This window comes from Perca fluviatilis, chromosome 2 (assembly GCF_010015445.1).
Source record: "Perca fluviatilis chromosome 2, GENO_Pfluv_1.0, whole genome shotgun sequence".
Classification (NCBI taxonomy): domain Eukaryota; kingdom Metazoa; phylum Chordata; class Actinopteri; order Perciformes; family Percidae; genus Perca; species Perca fluviatilis.
Window position 1 is genome coordinate 20224769 of NC_053113.1, and position 17664 is coordinate 20242432.

At 38.7% G+C, this 17664-nt stretch overlaps 1 protein-coding gene across 3 annotated transcripts in view; it reads right to left on the minus strand.

Moving 5' to 3' along the window:
- Nucleotides 1-1062: 1062 nt before the first annotated feature.
- The window catches only part of LOC120574226 (limbic system associated membrane protein), a 723149-nt gene continuing 706547 nt past the window's right edge, over nucleotides 1063-17664 (minus strand). For all 3 annotated transcript variants that reach the window (XM_039824481.1, XM_039824474.1, XM_039824468.1), the window contains 4 exons: nucleotides 14355-14486; nucleotides 13216-13336; nucleotides 5807-5955; nucleotides 1063-5038 (listed from right to left, as the gene is read on the minus strand). In XM_039824481.1, coding sequence (XP_039680415.1) covers nucleotides 4941-5038; nucleotides 5807-5955; nucleotides 13216-13336; nucleotides 14355-14486 — 500 coding nt within the window. In that variant the 3' untranslated portion in view covers nucleotides 1063-4940. The remainder of the gene's footprint in view (nucleotides 5039-5806; nucleotides 5956-13215; nucleotides 13337-14354; nucleotides 14487-17664) is intronic.

The following is a 17664-nucleotide window of genomic DNA, read 5'->3' on the forward strand; positions in this document are numbered from 1 at the left end:
GCATACTATACTACGACCTTTTTATGACATTTTTATGACATTTTTATCCCATACTAACGATGACATTTCTTATGACATTTGATCCACTGAAACGATTTTGGAATCATTATGTTGTTGGAAGACAGCGTGGAGAGTCTGAGGTCTTTTGTGACATTTTATAACTACTATACCATTACTTTTTAATGACTTTTTATGGCAAACTATACAATGACTCTTTCATGACATACTATACTATAGCACTTTAGAATTACTTTTTTTGTAGGACATATACTATGACATTTTTAAAGGCTTACATATACTATGACATTTTTATAGCATAATTTACTGACTTTTTATGACATTTGATACTATGATATTTTTTAAATACATACATATTTTATGGCACACTATACTATTACTTTTTATTAACTTTTATGACTATTATACTATAACATGTGTTATCACAGTTCTATGGCATACAATACTATGGCATTTTTATGGCATACTTTTTCATGACATACTATACGATGACATTTCATAGCATACTATACTTGTACCCCCCAAAGTGTATTGTGATTATGGCCCAGCTCTGGATGAAAACAGTTATGGCATATAAAAAAAAATATAAGATCTACTTTCAGCCGCTCATTGAATAAATGAGCACATCTCATTTGCTTTCCTCACCCACATTTTACCAGCTGATGTGGGGGTTTAAGAAGAAAACTGTGCAGCTACAGGCCTGTTTTCCTAACCTTTGACACGGCTACATTCCCTGTTTATTATCATAGTCAAAGTGCTAATAATGATGCAGAATAATGTGTTTGTGTCCTCATTCTGCCAAATCCCAAAACACACTGGGGGCATAATTTGGTTTGTTATGACATCTTGTGGTGAAACATTTTATTGCAACAGTGATATGGTGTAAAGAGCCTGTGCCATATTGTCATCAATGTATGTCCATGTGTTGTGGTAATACCACCATGCTTACGCAAACAAGTGAAACTGGAAGATTCCCTTGTTGACAAGTTGAGTCTCAGTTGTATTTCTCACACTTTCTGAGGACAAAATGTCTTCCAGAGAGAATACAACAATACATATATTATTTTATTTGCATGTTACATGGTGATAAACACAATTGTACCATTAAGATTCTGTGTTCCAAGCTGACCTGACATCTCAAGTCACATTCAAATACAGAACATTGAATTCAAACAACTTCATTTTGTGTTATGAACATGTTCTCATATACCTTCATTACATATCATTTTTTTTTAGAAACTGACTGCAATTACCTTATGCCATAATAAAGTAAAGTAAAGTAAAACAGAAACAAAAAAATGGGACACTGCTGTGTCATAATCCATGATTGAATCTTAGTTTCCCATGTCAAAGGGAAGGGAAGTACAAACATGATAGTTACATTTGCTGTTTAAATCTTTATATGTTGAGTTGTATAAACACGACCTTATGGATTTGCTGACTTTACAGCATTCTAGTGTAGAAACAACACACTGTATATACACTCCGAGGGAAAACAATATTCTAAACGTAAAATAGAAGGTTACCACTGTAAGCTCAACAGAAATTAGAAAGTTAGCTGTTTGGCCAACTTGTCATGTATCTCATGCCTTATGTTAACTTCTCAGGTAAGTTAATTATAATGGACAGAATCAGAATCAGAGTACACACGCGCACATACATAAGCCAGTTTTACAGTGAAGCAATGGTGATGTTTTGAGGCAATGCTCAATAGTAAACTAGATAGCTGTATCTACAGTCTTCAGTAGAATCCAGGTTGGTCTACAGGGAGGTTGGTGCTTTGTCCGTAGGCTGGCTGTTGGTCTCTATGAGCAATGAAAGGACAGTATTCCGTATCTCTTTCTGCTTTATGGATAAGACAGCGCTCCATGGCTTTTACATAAGTGGTCTTGGTATCAGTCAGTGCTTATTGGCTGGTTTTAACCTGCAAGGACATACTTGGACATCCACATGAAAATCACCTGAATGGTAGAAAGTTCAAACCATGACAGTCAATTTATTGTAGAATCCTTTAAAATAAGCTTCCTCTACCCATCTTGCATTCCATGCAGGTTAAAATAGCACAATTTGGAGATATTTGAGCCAGCTCTGGTAGTCTGTCAGGGTCTCCTTCAGCAAATAAACACACTTTAGTTTTCTGAGAGTCTACCCAAGGCCAGCCTTGCTCTGCCCTGAGTATCTTTTTTTTTTTTTTTGGACTCATGAGTGAGACAGACTTACTGAAATAGACATGTAGCACAGACTACTCTCATGCAAACTGATCATGAGGAACTATTGCACCATAGCTTTCAGATCATTCACTTCTTCCTACAGTAACTACATAAGTGTTGCTTACAAACTAGCATCCTCAAGTATGAGCTAGCCAGAGGCTACAAAAGAAGAGTCTGCAGAAATACCAATGTATTAGAAAAACATCAGGTGTCAAGTTAATCCAAGTTAAAGTGGATACACCAGAGTTGTTCAGTCGTAGAAAATCAATAAAAAAAGCATGTGTGAGATGATGACAGAATAAAGCAGCTTTCTTATCACTTCCTAGACTGAAAAATCTGAGTGTAAGATATTGTTTGTGCTGTGACTGATAAAGAAGAGAGAAAAGTTGTTTTAACTGTTTAAATGCTTTGAGTCACTTTACAGCTCTGCTTCCACAGTTTTACCCACACATGAAAATTAGACTGGATCAGATGGCATTACCAACGCTACAAAGTCACACAGCCATGGCCTCAAAAGCATATACAATGAAAACACCAGGGACAATTTCTTTAATGCATAATGCAAGATGACATTAATTACATGTGTGTTTTACAGTACTAGTACTATCTCGGCTTGGTTGTTAGAAGAGCGGAGACACGTACACACTTCCAGACAAGGAGCTGAGCTGGGTGCTGGAGTCCGTACACTATTAGTCACCTTACAGTAGGTCAAACTAAATGGAAAAAAGGCAGCTAATAGTGCACCAATTTCAGCGATTCTCGTCACAACAGGAATGACCTCTGAGCTGTTTCCTGAAATAATCACACTGTTCGAAAGGTCTTCTTTCACAAAATATTGACACATGTAGTAATCATTTAACCATTTTGTTCATAAAGAAATAAATTCATTGATTGGAGAGGTGTGATGAGAACATTTCCTGTATGACATGTAAGATGCCCATCAGCACAGTGGCCTTGGTGGCCATTAAGGGAAAGAAGCATTCAGTATTCATTTGTTTGCTGGTCACATATTGAATTCCTGGTATATGGCAGCGTATTAGTAGCTAAACATTATATTCCATTCCCTACAACACCATACAAGCCAGCACTTGTATCATCTCAAGGATAGGTACAACAATAACTGCACAAAACAATCTTCTCTTTGTTTTTGTTTTAAAACATAATTTTTCTAATGGGCTTCGGTTCACTTGATAGAGCAGGGTTGCCAGTTCAAGAGATCTACAAGTTATTCATCCTCAACAAATCACTACCCTATTCAGAAACATGGACACATAAAATTTGCCTTTTCATAATAGTATAAGGACATTGGATTCAAGTATATATATATATATATATATACACACACAACTAAAATGAATGAGGTAAAGACAGGAAAAATAACCTCAATATCAATATATTATGAATTTGTCTGTATCAGTTCATATTAAAACACGCATACTTATTGAAAGAGAAAAACTAAAAAGTCATTCAGTGGTGTCATACATTTTTATCCAAATTCCAGCAGTATAGAAGATTGATCCTAAAACTCATAAACTAAAAGCGAACGCTTTATGTGGTACAGTGTATGCAGCTAAATGTGTGCAGCCTGCTGTGGAGCAGGGACAAACTGCACAGTATGGTTGGTTGGTTGGTCGTCAAACAAGCAACATAAACTGCAACAATTTCTCTGTTTCCTGTTGTTACAGTGGCAGAACAAGTTGTCTTATCATAGAGAAATACAAAATGTTACTATGTACAGTACGCATCATTATAACCTACTGTGTTTTCTTTTCCTGCTGCAAAATAAAAGAGGGATTCTTTTGGAGAAAAAAAAAAGGCGTGTGGTTGCAAAGCCACTGAATGAAGATGTAGGTATCCATCACCTGATGAACTAATTTCCTCAGGTTAGTACTTCGCATGGGTTAGCTCAGTAGGATCAAGTCGATTCTATTCACTGCATTCTCAATTTCTGGGCTCAACAGCAAGAACCCAAGTGACTGCTGCATCTAGAAACAATGTCATTGATAGGAGAGATATCCGGCTAATGCTCTATGTCTGTGTTTCACTCTAGTAGCATCATATTATGGTAGTAAAGACTTTAATATCAAGCTTTAATCTCATTATAGAAGACAGCTGCAGTATTTTCCCTTTGATTTGTGTATGTGTTAGTTTCAAATCTATATGGATATTTGGCAGATGCTTTGCATGTTGCTCGTTAATGCACTGGTTAAACAATCGGTTAAATCTACAATTTAAGTTAACATAATGAATCTATGGGAGTAAGAACAAATATACCTTATGTCTTCAGTACTTCTAGAGACAAATGATTGTTGGCATCCCTGTGAGCGGGTGCCCCTCTGTTTTCCCATGAAGACAAAAATACAACAAACCCTAAACCTGATCCGGCCCCGAAGACAAGATATAGCAGAAATAAAGAAGTGCATACAAATTAAAAAGAACAATACAATTCTTTAAAGAGCACTGTTTGCTTGTTCTGTCCTTCATTTCATTGTTTTTGTTGTTATTGTTCTTATAACATTTTACTAATAACCCATCGTTTTTTGTAATATCTGTAAGCAGTGCTCACGGTTTTTGTATAATGATGCAAACAGTCTGGGGGGGGGGGGTAAAGTTGGTAATAAGGTTGCAATAAGGATGTCGGTGAGTTGGAGAGAAGGAAGAGGAGAGGGAGGAAGGAAGGCCAGGAGGGGGAAAAGGCGGAGGGCAGCGGTATTAACACTTGAAGAAAAGGCAGGCGAAGCAGGCCAGCAGGAGCCACAGTGATTGAGATACACAGGCAGAGCCGTTGATATCTCGACCTGTCCCGGGTCCTGCACAGAGAGAGACAGAGAGAGGGAGAGAGGAGTGTTAATGTAGAGTTATTGCCAGAGAGCTCACTCAGATTGGCACAACCATCACCCTTATTTACATTTTATCTAGAAAATGACAAAATATTTGGATATCCACCATTTTGGTTTTCTTCATATTCACACAGATAATATTGATATTTTTGAGGGTACTGTAGAGGTACATATTTACATATCCACTCTGAGTCGGTCGCTACAGACTTTGAGAGGTGTTTGGGGACATCTCGTGGCCATGTTGTGCTATTGCCTCCATGCTGTGATGGAAGCTCAAGCGCAAATCATGCTTCAGAGAGCACAGACAAGGCATAAACTGGGGAAACATATGGTGAGCCTGAAGCTCAATGCACTGCAAGCCGCACAGAACAATTGGGTTTGTTCTGCATTTGGTTGTGATTTCTATATTTGCAGCATTTGTTTTTTTTTTTCTAAATAAAAAGCATTGTCAGATTGATAAAGATGTTTTCTTAATTTACATTGCATGGCAGGTTAAAAAAAGCTGTGGTTGCACTGATCTTTAACAAAATTACTACAAAGCAAGTTTTAGTTTTCATACTAGCATCCAATTATTCAGCTCTTGCAGTGAAGCTTAAAAAAAGCACACCCAGCTACAGTGAGTTTCCTTCCTGCTGTTTTTTAACGATTCAGTGGGAAAGTAGGTTATTAGAGAGTAATTCAATCTCATTTTAGATTCAAAGCGTGAGCTATAGCAAATGCAGTAGTGTATATACTCACTATAGAGGAAAAGACTGGCATTCTGGACGCCCAGTCGGTTCGAGGCCACGCAGGTATAGTTTCCATAATCCTCTTCGGTGACGTTGGCAATCATGAGAATAGTGGTAGTGCCAAGAATCTGAATATTAATGCCCTGGGCATTGGACAGCCTGGAGAGGAGAGGCAGACAGAAGTGGTCATTCTAGCTAAATTGCAAAGTAATGGAAATTAAGAGGTTTTTTTAAGTCAGAAGGGAGTTAGTGACATTTTGAGCAAAATAATAGTCTGTAGTGTCTGTGCAGGTAAAGGAGATGGTAGAATTTAATTTACCAACAAAATATGTAGATTCTATACTGAAAGAGAATACACACTTTGAGGTTTTCTGAATAATATGTTAAACCTTTGGTTTAAACATAGGCTAGATTATCAGCCTAACAGCAACATGGCACTTTTCACAACATGGCAGCTGTTATCTGACTGTGGTGTGACATCCCAGGGGAACAACACTGCTGCATGTAGAACAAAAACTACACACTGAAGACTGTGAAGTAGCCATTTGAAAACAGCCAAATCTACATGCTTACAAATAAGCAATAGACCTTAAACCCCTTTAAAAATGCACAAAAAACTCACAACAATTTTAATAAAAATCGCTCTACTGCATGCAAGTAAAGATCTTAAAACAGCTAACAACATTAATCATATTCCATAACGATGGTTATACTTTCGTGCTGGGTCAGTGTCATGTCAGTGAACTCTGAGTGTAGGCGTTGTGATTGTTTAGAGGGGGGATAAGCCTTTGGAACAAACCTCTTTCATTAACAGTTTGACACCAATCATCGACCTTTGGATTATGTGGTGAGCAAATAAGTCTTTTTTCTGTTTAAAGGACCAGTGTGTATTTATGGGGAGCTATGGCAGATATGGAATATAATATTCACAACTATATTTTCATTAGTGTATAATCACCTGAAACTAAAACGCTTTGTCTTTTCGTTAGCTTAAAATGACCCTTCATATAGAGGGTCCTATTCCACGGAATCAGCCATGTTGCACCGCCATATGGTAGTCCAGAACAGACAAACCAAACACTGGCCCTAAAGAGGGCCTTTCACATTTTTACGTTATCTAAAGGCCACCGTAGATTCTGTGCAACCTCACCGCTATAAGCCACTAAATCCTTCATAAAGTTTGCAGAAATGGAACAACTTATGTCACATTACAAGAGTGTAAATGTGACATAAACAGTTCTTAGTAAATATGTTTGTATGGATATTTGCTGTGCAGCATGTCAATGTGTTCTTCATTGTTGTCTTGTTATGTATTTTGTTGTCATTAAAACAAACAGGATCATTGCTATCCCATTTTTCGGATGAAAGATTAGTATGCTGGTGCAGTCCTTCCCTGCACTTCTGGGTTTCTTAATGACCACCAAACTTCTGCCAATCAATTATGACAACCTTGAATCCCTTTCAGCACAAATTAATCAATACAATTTGCTGACTCAGACTGTGTACCTCCCTGATGAACTGTTCCTTACATCATCACAACCAAATAAAACTCTTTTAATAACACGGTACGCATAATGGATTCTGCTTGTTCTTGAGCTGATTGAGCCCTTTCGTATCATGAATGAGGTGCAGTTCATTTAAGGCGCCTCAACTTAATCCTGCTTAAGTCTGGGTAATGTGGTAATCGGAATTGGAGCGGGGAAGCGAGAGGTTTGTGCTGACACATACTTGGCTGATAGAAAGTATTAACATAAAAAGGAAAACGCACATCATGGCACAGCATAATTTGGCTCACTGGGGAGCGAGGAATTGATAAAGTGCTGAGGTCCTTCCCATAGGGGACACCTTGGGAACGGTGGCAGTGTGTGTGTGTCTAAAAGCGAGAGAGCGAGAACTAAGGGAGGACAAGTGCACCAGCAGTGTCCCCACTTCATCTAAAAGCAAACCCCACTCCCACGATAAGGCCAGCAGCAGATATATTCTCCAGTGTGTCTTCATGAGAGGTGACTGCACTATTAAAAAGGCCTGCCTGCCCACAGAGCATGCTGAGAGACCCAGATAATAATATACACAGCACTTCAGGGAGCTGAAAGCAAACAGCTATTTTTACTATAGATTGCAGCGCATGATTGTAATGCAGCAGCAGGGGAATAAACTGACCTAAACAGGTCAAAAGAGATATAACTCTCTTTTGTTTCCAAAGTGAAGGTTTTGGGATTTTGTTTTCTTTGCACACATGCTGTGAGTTTAAACACCCAGCAGAAAACTGGAGTGTAGAGAACAGTAGAGAACAGGAAACTGGATCTCTGGCCCCCAAAGTGCATCTCCTTTTTCTATTACCATTTATTGAGTTTGACATTTGTGCTGCCCATTTTAACTTTTAACGCGTTTGGCACACACACATCTGCAGCCGGTAACTTCTCTCACTTTTTCATGTTTATTTTCAAATATGCCTGTGTCTCTGCCAGCTTCTTCATCTGGCATAATAGATTGGAATACATTATCAGAGAAGTTGGCAGAAATTGTGAAGTTTATCAAGTGTTCTCATCATTACTGTATCATACTGGATGTCATTCCTCGCAGGCAGAGGGCAGCAGTGCTCCAGTGGATATTTTCAGTGATCACTTCTTGATGCACAGATTCCACTCTGTTACATTAAAGCCTAGATTGAAATGATTTGACCCCTATATTTGGTGGAGGGCATGCAGCGTGTGTGCAGGGCTGTGGTCGCAGGCCGGCAGAGATGAAAGACCAGAGCAAATCATCAGATGGACAGATTTGATTCTGTAATGTGTGGGAGCATCTAAAGTAGGTTATCACTGCCAGAGAAAGTGACAGGCCTGTTATGATTCAAGGCCGATGATGAATGAAATCAAGTAGAGAGCCCTGCTGAGACTTGTAACCCAGTGATGATTGAAAGCGGTCTGGTGTCTGTGACAGCCATGCATCAGCTGACAAAACAACAAAAATATCTGTCTATCATGTTAGCTTACAGCTCACGTAGGATTTTCTCATGCTGGGTGGAGTGATTTACTGCACAAATAGCACGAGCATTTAAAATATGCTTTAGTAGATAGACACTGGTTGATACAAACTCAATTCTAAAGTACAGTAATGAATTATGGGGTTCATTAGAGCTACTGCATAAAACTGGACATTATTTTCTATGTGCACCATCAGATTTGTAGCTTCGCCTTTAGGGACCTCCGCCAAGGCATGCCCTATCTCACAATTTTAATGTAAACTTTCCCAGTCGGGAACACATTTTTCCGATTATTCAGACACCACATGAATGCAGCACAAATGCCCTATCTGGCAATGTTAAGGGAAGTGTAAGCTAATGTGTTTTCCCTTGATTCGTATCCACTATAGAATACAATGGGTTTTTGGCCCATGCTGCTCGATTGTGTTTTTTGCCCCAAACTGCTCCTTCCAGGCAGCGCTGCGACCGCTGCCTTCAAGGAACCTAACCCTAACCTTAGCCTTAACCATAACCCTAACCATAACCAGTGCCTCCCAAAGGTGCCTTCCATGCTACACCCTTCCACCAAGTTTGATGAAAATCAGGTCAGTAGTTTTTCTGTAATCCTGCTGACAGGCAAACAAACTAACAAACTTATAAGCAAACAAACAAACAAACTTATAAGCAAACAAACAAACAAACAAACAAACAGACCAAGCTGAAAACATGTCCTCCTTGGCCAAATTCCATCAAGGACAGCAAGTGAGAAGAAACAAAAGGAGCAGGGAGGGTCATGACAGCCAGGTAGTAATATTTTTCAGTTATGAACTTCTGGCCAGCTGCATTCAGATCATGATGTATCAGTCTATACGGAGGCTAATTGCGTGTCTAAGCACCATGGAGACTCTCAGATCCTGGATGCTGTGAAGCAATGATTCATTTATGTGAGGGGTTCTTCATGTGGATATTAAGACTGGCAGAGGATGGATATGCACACGGAAAGGTGAGTTGCTGTAAGCCTCTCTAGTCAGAGGAGGAGAGAGGACTGGGCTCTGCAGCCCAGAATGTGTTTACCAGCTTGTGCCAAGCAGTTTGTTCGAACTCTGAAATCTTAACTGCTTCAGTTTGGCTTGTTTGGGCAGGTGAGAGCAATGCTTTTCAAACTTGGCACTAGATAACTGGAAAAAAAAAGTGGGTGGTGTTTTTTGAAAGGAGGGGGGGGGGGGGGGGGGGGGGGGAAAAAAAAAAAAAAAAAAAAAAAAAAAAAAGGAAGAAAAAAAAAAAAAAAAAACACCCAAACCAAAAAAAAAATTTTGGGGTTGTGGCAGTATAAAAAAAAAAAAAAAAAACTTTTTTTTTTTTTGTTTTGGAAAAAAAATTTTAAAAAAATTTTTTTTTAAAAAACAAACAAAACAAAAAAAAAAAAAAATAAAAAAAAAAAAAAGGGATTTAAGAAAACAATTAATCAATGTCAAATATAATGAGGCTTTGCAAAGATAAATCCTACATCCGACGGGTATCTGTAATTAAAATATGAAACGTGACACTGTAGTTTGTTTGTTAAAATATGGTAAAGGAAGGGATTAAATAAGGCTTAATTAAACGAGGAACCAAAGCTAATTCAAAAACTCCAGTAAAACTTAACTGTATTTCTAAAAATGTTTTGAAATGATCAAAGTACAGTGTGTGTGTTTGAGGCTGAAATAATGAGGTGAAATTCAAAACCATCAGTTCTAACATGTTTCCCTGTCTCCTTACACGCAAACCACACTTCTGGATTGTTCTGTTTTGAAACGTGAAAATGAAAAGTGACTTAGCCAGCTAAAAATGAAAAGACTGCTGTTGTCTGACTCTGTTTGAAACAAAGAACCCACTGTTTAAAAAACTACAACAAATTTCAAGTGGTAAATCAAGTCCCTGTTGCGAGAATCTGAAGCTTGACAGCAACAGTACCAACATCATCTTGATTCACATGCAGATTTCAGGGTGCCCACTGCCAACCTGTGTGTTGATGAGGTTAAACGGATGAAGTCCAGGAGCAAGACCTTAACAATCAGGTAAATAAGACACAACAGGCTACAGTGCATTAGCTTTGATTTTTGGGTAGGGGACTATGAAATTAACTAGCCAAGCAAGGACAAATGATATTATTATGGTGCATTAACATCATCATCATCCAAGGAGAAAGTGCAATAACACTTTCCACTGGCGCAGAGGGAGAAGGGGACCGTGAACAGGCACATTGCCAAAATCCTCCAGGGGACAAAACAACTGAGATAGATGGCGGTTGGAAACAACAGATAATGCAAAAATATTTCAACGACCATAAATCTTTCTTTTCAAGCACTGGCGTGATAGGCCTATTACTTTAGACCATATCTGTGATAACACTCCCGATCTTCCATGAACTTTTAGTGCTGTAGTTTGGGTGGGAGTGAAATGGCAGATCATTATGCTTTGCATGTGCAATTCTCTAATCATTAGCTTTTTTTTATTTTCATTCAAACTCCAAACTGACTCGGGTGGTGAGTTTGCTACAAAGAGAGAACGGATTCACTCGGGTTATTAAATGAGAAGTGATAAAATCGAGGGACTGGGTTGTCGTTGCTTTTGAATGTTATTACACTTTGATCCTATTCAAGTGTTTTCCAGACACATGCGTGGCACTTAAATTGATCGCTTTCCAATGAACATCTGTGTCTGGTCACACGGTTTGCACTTTCACAGGAGCCAGTAGTACAGAGAAAGCTGATTTCCATTTTAGTGAAATTACTTGTGGTATGAGAAAAGGGTTATTGAGATTTTCAGTGACTATCGTATACAAATTGCATGCAGGAGCACACCCGATCTGTTCTCCTTTGTCTCTTTCTCAAAAGAATATCACAGAATACGCTGCAGTCTCACGCAGCTATGTAACGGAATAACAGCCTAGTGAGTGATTAAGTGGGTGATTAGTCATTATCAAACTACACAGATGATGTCATCAAATTAACATTGGGATGTGTCAATGGGACCACTGTGAGGGCAGATTTGACAAAGGGATCAAAGAGATCCATTATAACCAGTGAGTAAAATGATACGGAGCGTGCCTGGCACAGAGAATAAAGTGATGAAGCTGCTGTCACATTTGGGAGATGAAGAAAAAGCTACTCTGGAGAAAGCTATGTTGAGGGTTGTGACCCAGGTCATTACAAAAAGAGACCTCAGTATAGTCCTATTGTTGGAAGACCTATTGATGCTGATACAGTACAGCATTCCCCACATACTTGCATAGAGAACATTGTTCAAAATATTTTTTTTATTTTAGAAAGCCATGCTATTCATTAATTGCCCTTTAATTGTGCTCACAACAGTAAACAGCCTCTTACAGCTGTCATGGCCATGCACGAGTAAATTCAATGTAAATCTCATTATTTTGCCTCATTATTTTATTTGGAATGGCGGCATAATAAATCAAGTTGGCTCATTGCCTTCAGGCAAGTCAGGCCAAGTCAATGTAAGGTTATTTCTGCAACCTATCATCACATGCATGTCAAACAGGAGCTAATTATCAATCATCACAAATCAGAATGTTTTAATACATAATCCACCTTAATAAACCATGAGGACAGTACTGTACATAATAAGCTCTGGTACCCAAACCTTCCCAAACCTTTTAATGCATATACAGTAAACACTTTTGTTGTGAAGGCTTTCCTCAAATATTTTGTTGTTTCTAGTTATCTGACATGTTTTCCATCCTGGAAACATTACAGGAGATAATAACAGAAATAAAAGAGCATCAGAGCACGAGGGGTGCCAGCCTTGGTGGAGCTGGTCTTCCAGTAGATATGGTTGTTTGTGATAAAGGAGACTAATGGCTTGTGCTATATTTAATGGCTTGTTTGACTGGTTGTTTACACCAGGGAACTTCAACAGGGTATCCAGGACCCCTAGGGGGGGTAACAGTTATTAGGCTATTTGAATAGCTTAGTATTCTATGCAAAAAAAAGGTATAAAGGCTTTAGGCCGCCCTACACGTTATTGTAGGCCCAGTTTAATATGCAACTTCATTTCATATAATATGTAGTAGGGGGTCCCTGCTCCGTCTCTTTTTCAGTTAAGGGGTCCTTGGCTTAAATAACATTGAAGAACCCTGGTATAAACTGCATCTATTTAGCTCTCTTAGCCCTTGATGGGATGAAGCATAACAACTGCACAGACTGAGCTTGCAACATCATCTTGAATCAGTGTGTTAGTTATACTTGATCTATAACTAGTGACTGCCAAGTCTTACTACCTGTTTTTCATGGTTATTTGATATTGAAGTGTCCTATAGTAGTACAGAATTGTTCCCTTAAGTATTCAGAAATTGTCCAAGTGTTATCCGACCGTCATGTATGCAGTGTTGTACAAGTGTCTATTGTGCCTGTGACATTGATGTGGTAGTGATAGTGTAAATGTGTGTCAAGATTTACCTTTTTTCGTCTCTGAACCATTCAAACTCTGGTGTGGGCACAGCCGTGGCGTCACACTGCAGTGTCCCTATGCGGCCCACCTGAGTCTCTGAGCTCTGGGTTTTCTTTATTGTTGGAGGGTCTGCAGAGTCACACAATGTTAAAGTAAGTTACATCTGTAAACCAATAACCAAACCAACTCTAATGTACTGCACAATCAAGTGTTTTGCTCCTCAATAAAATCACTTTATGTGGAGCATTTTCAATTCTTGATTGAAATGCTCAGATTTCGGTTTCCTAAAAAGTGAAAAGTGAAATGTATTGTGTCAAGTATGTCATTGATATAAGCCTGCGACAGAATACAAGCCCTTTCATATAATAAAAAATGCTCTGTATTGAACCTCACTGAAAAAAAGCAAACAAACAAATATCTTGGAAATTAAAGTTTCTTCTACGTGCCACATTTTGTAAAATGCAATTCCATTGAGAACCAATATAAGTTACATTATTTGGGGCTTGATTTAGAAAAGTGATCAGTACAAAAACTTAATCAAGTTTATTAACATTGATAATACACACATTTCTACAAACATCACAACCAATTAATGCCCGTTTTGCATTTAAGAAATATAGAAATCTTCATAATTTCATTTAGACACTTAGACTTGGCTAAAGTACAAATTAGGCAACCAGCCATACGTGATTTGTTAAGATAAAAGAGAATTCTAATAGTCCTTTGGAGGGAGTTGGTTTTTGATGTCTCAGGAGCTGTTCATCAGTCCAACGTATGCATTACACTTGTCAGATCTAACATGGACCCCTGACAAGATGTAATTAGGTGATCTTGTTTTGAAATGCTAAGTGTCTCCTAAATGATGATAGTACGTGAGAATTACCATGCAAACGACAGTTGCAATCAAAGCTAGAGATCTTTCTATTTCTGAAGACTGAAGGGTGCTCCAAAACTTTCAAGACGAGCCATCGCTCTCTGCCACACTATATTCTCCACGTCTCTACACGTAATTCCAATCTTGACTTTTATATACTTTTATCTGTTGAGTGTATCATCTTGTGAAATTTCTGACATGAAACGTGGTGAGCATATTGATCTTTGTTCAGTTTGGAGTATAGCAAGCGCTGCAGTGTGTGTGGTTACTTACAGCTGACAACCACATTGACATATTTGACGTCAGGCGTGGCGACGTCATTACTGGCCTTACATTCATAACGACCTGCTTGGTTTCGCATGATACCTATAATGTCCAGGTACTCTTCTCCGTCCAACGGCTCTGCTGCAGAGAGATAGAAAGCGAAGTGAAGAAGCGTTCAGGGATGTGAGAGGGAGAGGAACAAAGAGATAAACAAAAGAAAGGAGAGAAAGAAGGAAGAGGGATGAAGACAAAGTCAATGTTTAAACCGTGTTCCAGAATAACAATATTTCCATTTCCTTTTAATCGCCACTATAACTTTTCCCACTGACTCAAAACCAGCATAATTTACTTACCATCAGTTCAAATGGAAGAGAAACAGGTAGATTTTCGCTGGATGAGCATGTTTAACAACAATCAAATGCAGGTGATGACGAAAAACACTTATTTGCTTTCTAGTGTCGAGTGCAAAAAGATTCATAGCACTCTCATATCTTTCCGTTTGTTATTGCTACAGCAAGCAGCCGGTTAGCTTAGCATAAAGACTGGAAATGGGGAAACAGCTAGCCGGTCTTTGTCTGAAGGTAAAATAACAAAAACAAAAAACAAAAGAAAATACCTACCACTGCAAAAAGCTGCATGGAGTCACATTTTTTTACATTCCAATCACAACACTGTATACAGTATTACTCTGCTGTATGTACTTTGTTTAAACATACTGTGACTGAGTTTTATTGGAAGCAGGCATCTATACACTTTTTGTCAGAGATGAATGATTCGGATGTGCTATGTTTTATATAGTCTATATCCACAACGTTCCACTTCCGGGATTTTTCAGGGGCCGCCGGAAATTCTGCCGGATGTCCCTCAACTTCCACTTTCTTTGTGTTGGCATTTTAAACTCTGGTTGATTTATGAAGACTATGGTTAACTGCTCCTCAGATCTCTGCAGGGTAAATCCAGACAGCTAGCTAGACTATCTGTCCAATCTGAGTTTTCTGTTGGACGACTAAAACAACATTTTAACGTGCACACGTTCCACTGAAACAAGTTCCTTCCCGAGACTGTTTTGCAGCGGCACCATTGCATCTTCCGGCGCTTAGCACTGCCGAAGACGATTGTGATTGGTTTAAAGAAATGCCAATAAACCAGAGCACGTTTTTCTCCTATCCCAGAATGCTGTGTGGACTAGCCAAACCCTCCTCCGCAGCGCTGTGGAGGAAGGTCTGGCAATGCGAGACTCTGTTTCATACTACTTCTGCTACTGCTATAGACACTGATATTTCATTTAAACTTTATCTTTTTATATTTAAAAATAACAAATAAGAATCTACTGCTATTATTTTGCCACCCATGTCAGCTTGGCATGATGCTTTTCCACAATCCAATAAGCACTTGGTTTGATGTTAACTGAGGCAAAAATATAGTCTGCACACTAGATAATGCTCCAATGAACATAAATATCTTCAGACGTCTGATAAAGAGCTGGAGAAGAGCTTGACACTTTAAACATCACTTGGTGGTAATTAAATACATGTTCATGGGAGCATTAGTGCAGACTTGCTTTTTCCGTCTCTTACATGTTCTTCAGTCCAGTACCTAGTGTTTATCGTCTGGATGAGCATGCTTTTGTAAAGATTTTAGCTTGAAGCATACTGAAACCTTTAAGTCCACTGAGACTTGCTTTTGATAAAGGGCTAAATAAATAAGCAGTGATTTGAACTACGGCATGCTTCCACACTTATATTCCACAATAGAGTTAATACAAATTCACAGTCAGGTCATGCAGGGAAACTCAGATTGAATGACTTCGATTGACTTTTAAACTATAAGCGCATTTAATATTCAACAACTTGTTAAGCTGACTTTTATCAGTTGTTTGTCTGATAGAGCTTCAATTAACAGAGGAATAATATCTGCAAATGTCAGACACACCCTCTGAACTGTGTGGAAGAAAACCACAGAGACTATTAGACAGATATCTCACTAATTGTTAGTGAGATTTTGTTAATGAGCAATCCAGCTAATTAGCCATGTAAAGAACACGGCATCTCAGTGTTTCATCTGCTATGTCTTATTAAAGATCTGTAGGTGGGTCAGGAGGGGGAAATGGCAAATTATTTGATGTGCTGCCATGGCAATTGCACTTCATCTTTTTATCACATCTGAAGGATTGGTGCGAAGACCCTGAGCTATCATTATTGCACTATGGCAATTAATTTATTGGTGGATGTGGGACATTGCAATTAATTGAAAAGAGGTGTGATAATTATTGCTACCTATGATAATACCCTGTGTTTGCACACAATACACACACATACAAGTTGTTCGTTTGACTAGAGCATCCATTTAACATACATTTCAAATTGATGGGAAATAAGATTATTGGAAATTGCAATAACTTAAAAAGTAATCATGTGCTTTTAGCCAGTACGGCAACAGTGCAGATCTCAGGATGTTTCCTAAAAAGATACAATTATCTTCCTCCGAATGAAGGAAGGGAGTCTCCGAGGACCAAGCAAATGTAATAACTTCAATAACATCGACTGATTGTTCCCTTAATCTTAGAAAATAAGGAATGATGGAATCTTGGCGGTGAAAATAAATTGCACAGTGAAGATCTATGGGGGCCTTAAGGAGATTCAGCCTCACCTCTTGTCTCTCTCTCGCTCTCTCTCTCTCTCTCTCTCTCTCTCTCTGTACGTTCTCTCTCTCTCTCTCTCTCGCTGTACGTGTTCATTCTCTTATCTGTGAATGATGTGCTTTAGTTTTGCTTCTTGTGTGTTTGTGTAGCCTGTCCTCTTTCCAAGTTACATGGTGGAGAGGAAGTTGTGTGGCTCAGGCTCTAGCTGCTCTTCTTTCATTTTGTTTCTTTTTTGGGGGAGTTTTTCCTTGTTGAGGATCGAAAAGGACAGAGGGTGTTGTATGGTGTAGTAAAGGCCCCTGAGGCAAATTTGTAATAATAGACTATATAAATAAAATAAACGTGAGTTGAAAATGCACTTTTTGTAACAACAGTTAAATGTCAGTAGTCTCAATTGTTGGCAAGTCCATGCTCATGTTACGAGTAAGGGGCTGCAGGCTCCGTGAGACTGAAGCGGCGCAACCTGAGAAATGAACCGGAAACTTCAGGGACTCCGATAAGGCAGGTTAGTCAAAAACAGCTGTTCTGCTTCGGTGAACATACATAAATGTTGTGCCAGTTCATGCCATAAAGCTCACAAAAACTCCAGATAACAACAAAACATCAGTCTAAATTGTATACATGCCTGGAGCTCAAATGCCAAAAACTGAGTCTGGCCCTCAGTTTTTGAAACAGAAA